Raw genomic sequence first — 5,926 nt, forward strand, 5'->3', positions numbered from 1 at the left:
AAGGAAGGAAGAAAGAAAGAAAGAAAGAAAGAACATTTTAAAGGAGTAACATAAGGGTTCTTTCTAATAGTTGTTCCTGAGTTACCAACCTACTTGGAATTAAATCTAAGCATAGGGTAGGGCTACAGCCAAGGTGGCTTGAAGACAGTGGTGATGTTGGCACAGATGGTGTAAAGTGCTGCAGCCTCTAGTTAGGGGAGTCAGCTCATCTCCCCAGGGCTCTGAGCAGATTTGCCGTTGGTTCTTAGCCAGTCTGGGGCAGATAGGAGAGAAGCCAGCCTAGGCACTTCTTTTCCCAGAACTTCAGAGTTGGTAAAAGATTCAACTTCTCAAAAATTTAGGCTTTGGGGCAGGTGTGGTGTCGCATGCCTGTAATCCCAGCACTTTGGGGGGCCAAGGTGGGTGGATCACCTGGGGTCAGGAGATCAAGACCAGCCTGACCAACATGGCGAAACCCTGTCTCTACAAAAATTGGCCAGGTGTGGTGGTGCATGCCTGTAATTCCAGCTACTTGGAGGCTGAGGCAGGAGAATTGCTTGAACCTGGGAGGCAGAGGTTGTAGTGAGCTGACATGGTGCACCACTGAACTCTAGTCTGGGCAACAAGAGCAGAAACACTGTCTCAAAAAAAAAAACACAAAAAGTCAAAGGTTGGGCCCAGTGGCTCACACTGTAATCCCAACAGTTTGGGAGGCCAAGGTGGACGGATCACTTGAGGTCAGGGGTTCAAGACCAGCCTGGCCAACATGGCGAAACCCTGTCAAAATTTGTAAAATACAAAAAATTAGCTGGGTGTGGTGGTGCATGCCTGTAATTGCAGCTACTTGGGAGGCTGAGGTGGAATTGCTCGAACCCAGGAGGCAGAGGTTGCAGTGAGCTGAGATAGCGCCATTGCACTCCACCCTGGGTAATAGAGCAAGACTTTGTCTCAACAAATAAAAATTTAAAAAAAAAAAAAATCTAGGGCTTCCATTCAGAATGAGAATGAGCATATTTCCATGCCACATGCTCTGAGAGCCCTGGCGGACTATTTTCAGTTTGGACTCCAAACACTCTGCTTAAAGTTGGCAGCAAGTGTACAGTCATCAGCCATAGAGTTGTAGACTTCAGGCCCCCCGGCAGGGTTTTACCGAACACGTCTCCCTACCTAACTCTTTTGGCCCACCCAACCCCACCTGAAAATGCCTTAGGTGGGCTCCCAAGGCCTTGCCTTTTCAGGGACCTTAAAATCCAAGAGGTCATAGTGAGGAATATCTGTACATGTTGAATCAATTGTTGAGGGAAGATCCCTAACTAATAGTTAAAAATATGAAAATAACATGTCATCTTCTTTTTAAAAATAGTTCTAACAATAATGTAATGAAAATAGCAAATAATAATTATGAGAAAGAAGACAAATCCACCATATCATTTCTCCCTATGGTCCCTATTCACGTGAATTTTTAATTGTTTACATAATTTTGTTATTAAGTAGGTGTCATCTACAAAGGTAATCTACAAATTACCTTTGTAATTTGGAAACATTAGATATCTTAAAGTCAGGTATCCTTTGATGTAGCAATTCCATATCTAGAAATGTAACCTGAGGAAATAATTAAGAGTGTAAGGCATAGATTTAGCAAACAAAATGTTTGTAACAGCAAAAGAAAGAAAACAACCCAAAGTTCAGTACTAAGGTGTTGATGAAATAAAATATAAAAGCCTGTGATGAAATGGCAGGCAGCCATAAGAAATGATGTACATTGGTCAGGTGCAGTCACTCTCGCCTACAGGTGTTATCCCAGGCTTTTGGGAGGCCAAGGTGGGAGGATTGCTTCAGACCAGGAGTTTGATCGAGACCAGCCTGGCCAACAGAGCAAGACCTCATTTGTACAAAAAATTTTAAAATTAGCCAGGCATGGTGGTGGGGTGTGCCTGCAGTCCCAGCCACTTGGGAGGCTGAGGTGGGAGGATCACTTGAGCCCAGGAAGTTGAGGTTACAGTGAGCTGTGATCGCAGCACTGCACTCCAGTCTGGGCAACAGAGAGAGACTCTGTCTCAAAATATTTAAAAAAAAAAAAAGAATTACAAATATTAAAATATTTTTACCTGATATCATAGTGCAACTATAACTACATGTTCTTTGTCATGTATGTGTTATCCCTTTTAATAGTAGAGGTGCTTCCTCTCAGCCTTTAAAGCCTAACATACCCTTTTTACAAAATAAGGTAAGACAGCAGGCTGGGAAGCCACCTGCCTTTTGGCAGAGCTTTAAGAGGTGGGAGTTGGCTGGGTGCAGTGGTCCACACCTGTAATTCTAGACTTTGGGAAGGCAAGGCAGGAAGATCACTTAAGGCTAGGAGTTGGAGACCAGCCTGGGCAATGTAGTAAGATCCCATCTCTTAAAAAAAAAAAAAGACATTCGAGTGATAAAAAGTCCTGTCTTTCTTGAGTTTTCCAGGCCACACCCTCTCCCTTGCTTTTGTGAGGTGCTGACTCAGTGGGAATAGTACTCCTGGAGTATCAGTGAGATTTTCTTTTAAGGCTCTTTCTATTTACCATGGCTCTCAAAGAACTCCAGAAGAAGAGCTTATCTATAAAGAAAAAGAATTATTCTCTAACCCCAACTTAGGAATCAACTCCTACCCAGTTTAATTCAGAGCTGGTCATTGTACCCAGCTGGTCAGAGTTCTCCCTGAGTTAGGAGTTATAGATGTTGACATTCTGTGGCATGTCACACTAGGAAAGAGCTGTGGTACACAGTAACCCTTTTCTCCAGCTTCAGGAAAAACATATTTTCATAATCAAGAAGCAAAAAACCAAAAGCTCTCCTGTACAGTTACCCTTCCCTATCCCATCTTCACATCAGAGGCTCTTTGAAACAGTTAATCCTTTCCCAAGAAATTCATACAAAAATGTGTTTAGCCAAGACCTAAAGTTTTTTACACTGTTTTTAAAAGGTGATTATCAATCTTGTTTTAAAATAGATTTCAGTGTCACATATATATGTCTTTACTTAAGAATCACTAATCAGAAGGCAAGCTGCTGTAATGCCAGAGAAAAATTAAAGCAAGGCTTTGATGACGGCTTCTTTAATCACAGGAATATTAGAGAAATGTTGCTGTCCCAATTCTAGTTCTAGTGATGCAATGAGGCTTTGTCAAGATTCTAAGATTTTTAGATAACAACAACAACAAGAAAATCCAGAGACTTTATGTTTTACTGTAAAACTTAAATTGCCAACAGTCGGAGTCTTAATGAAGTGTTCTAGTTTGTCTTTCAAAAGTAGCCACCCTCACAGTATACATGCTGGTCTAGATGTCCAGCCACAAAGCAAGACCACCAGTGTTTGACCAAGGCTCTCCCATTTATCATTTCTTTTAATTGCCAGCCCCCAGGTGAAATGCTCATAATAAGCACTCAGTACTTTTCCTTTCTGTAGAAATCAACAGTATTTGCTGAAGAAGAACAGCAGCATTTCTATTCATTCTTGAAAATGGGTGTTCACAAAAGCATCTCGTAGTGTTTCTTCTGGATTTAGGAGGATGTTATAAAATTGAGATCCTGCATGGTCATATTCCCACAGTTTACACTGCCCACTGTAGGGGGCAGATATCACATGTGCTTCCCAGATTTCCTCATAACTTTTCATTGCTGGCTGAGGATAAAAATTTTATAAAACTGTTGTTGACACCAAGCAAGGGATGACCAATAATTTTTCCTGTACAACCTTAGTTCTTTCAACCGTAGCTCATTATCCAACTCGCTTTTCCATGTAAGACACTTAATTTCTCTTATAATTGCAAATTCTCACCTCAACTCTCTTTGGTTTCCACTCTTCACTAATTCTGAACATCTGAGTGGCAACACACAGAATTAGTTTTGGCTCTCTAAATGGCAAAGATTTAGCAGTTTGTGAAATCTGAATGTGAGATATGGCATCTGTACTTCTTGCCTTGGTAATTGGTCACAGCCCTTTTTGCGAGTAATTTATTTATTTGTAAAGTGATGTTTATTCACTTAAAAGATGAAATAAGCAAGATAGCTGCAATTACTGTGAAGCAATATGCAACAAAATGTCATATGAATGATAACTAATTCAAGGCAACCATTCTGATTCAGCTCAGAGCTATTTTAGGACTCAGCATAAACACTACCAAAAGTTGCCAGCTCATGTTTTCTCCAGCTAACCAAGTCAATGAGGCCAAATGAGCACTCTTTGCTACTGCCCTGTAGCTTTCTGCAAATTCACTGGTTTTAAGTATTAGGACTATACAAATCAGCAGTAACATTTAATGTTATTTATCAATTATATTTAAGGTGCTGTGCTAGAGGCTCAACATACAGTATTATACTTAATCCTTACCACAATTGTCTAAGTTTGATATTTTTTCCAATGGGTTTTAAGTTGTGCCTAGACTCATACAGCTAGTAAGTTGCAAGTCCTAAGATCTGCATACAGGTCTGTGTAACTATAGTGCAGGATTTCTCTCCAGAGCACTTTAGACATTTGGGCCTGGATAATTGTTTTGGGGAGTTTTCTTGTGCACTGTAGAATATTTATCAGCTTCCCTGGCCTCTATCCACTAGATTTCAGTGGAACCCTCTAGGTGTGACAACTAAAAATGTCCCCAGACTTTGCCAAATGTTGGGGAGGGGTTGGGGTAAGGGGTGAAAATTCGACCCAGTTGAGATCTACTGCTCTAGAACTAGGGATTTGACTACATATTTATCTTTTTTTCCTATGTATTACGCAAATTCTCCTCTTAAAGGTGGATTCCTAAAGTGTTTCACATTTGTTTTTTCTAATTTTTTATTCTAAAATGTTAAATTATAATAACAACATATGCTTATTCTAGCAGATAATACTATAGAGTAACGATATATGAACAGCAAATCTATATAGGAATGGTTAGTTTCTTAGTCTCTTCCTTTCATCTGTGCTCACTTTTTGCTTATTTCCAGTTGGATAGCCTTGGCCAATTACTTTATTTTCCTCCTCAATTCAAATATTTATTTCTGGCCGGGCTGTTTGGAGACCTCTTGCCTCTGCAGTGAGAGTTTACTGGTAAGAGCACACGGAATAATTGGTGTCTGAAGTTCCAGAGGCAGTTAGGGGTCCTTTCCACAAGATGCTAACTCTGCCAGGCCTAGTTCATTGACCTCTCAGGAAGAGTCCAGTGGCTCATCTTTGGCCTTTGGATGAGAAATTTAGGTGAATGTTAGAAAAACCAACTCTAGTCTTGACTTGGGGTCTGATCAAGGACCTGACCAGATTTTGATGGCGTATCTCTTTCTGGCAGTATCAGATACAAGGACACATTGCCAGCCATAAGTTGCTGACAGTGGCAGAGGGGAAAAGGAGATTCTGCATGCTTTAACTCAAAAGGGACCATCAAGGTAACTTATTAGTCAGACTTTGCGAGTAAAAGAGCCCTGTTTCTGCATTTTGTGTGCCCTGTGCCTACATAAATCCTAAAACTTCAGGTGGGTGGGGACCTAATAAGTCATCTTTCCATACCCTTCCCATCTCCAGCATCCAGTCCAGAGTACCTGGAGTTCCTTACGTGTTTGTCAAATGACTATCTGATGGAATGAATGGCTAATGAGTGAGGTAATTCCTGCTTGACCCTCTGACCACCTTTCTGCCAGCTCTCCAAGGGAGAGGCCAAGAGCCTTTCTCCTCGTACCCTCTTCCCTGGCACCTGCACTCCCGCGTCCCGGGGGCTCACCTTGTGCTGCTTCCACATGGCCCCCAGCGGCTTCACCTCGTGCTTGGCATGCCGGCCCTCCTCAAGGCACAGATAGCACACCGGGGTTCGACAGCTCACGCAGTACATGCTGTAGTTCTCCATTTCATGCTCGGGACACGTGGGGAACTTGCGGGCCGTGCTGCCCCCAGTCGCCCCGGCCCCCGTGCCTCCTGGGCTTTTGCAGCCGCCGCCTCC

The 5,926-nt window shown here is 42.2% G+C and overlaps 1 protein-coding gene across 1 annotated transcript in view; it reads right to left on the reverse strand.

Annotated features, from left to right (window-relative positions):
- The window catches only part of TRIM67 (tripartite motif containing 67), a 53,750-nt gene that overhangs the window by 46,985 nt on the left and 839 nt on the right, over positions 1-5,926 (reverse strand). The window contains exon 3 of the mRNA XM_011933309.1: positions 5,711-5,926. This exon is cut by the window's right edge and continues 13 nt beyond it. Within this exon, the coding sequence (XP_011788699.1) occupies positions 5,711-5,926 (216 nt within the window). The remainder of the gene's footprint in view (positions 1-5,710) is intronic.

This window comes from Colobus angolensis, unplaced genomic scaffold (assembly GCF_000951035.1).
Source record: "Colobus angolensis palliatus isolate OR3802 unplaced genomic scaffold, Cang.pa_1.0 Scaffold126, whole genome shotgun sequence".
In the NCBI taxonomy this organism is placed as follows: Eukaryota; Metazoa; Chordata; class Mammalia; order Primates; family Cercopithecidae; genus Colobus; species Colobus angolensis.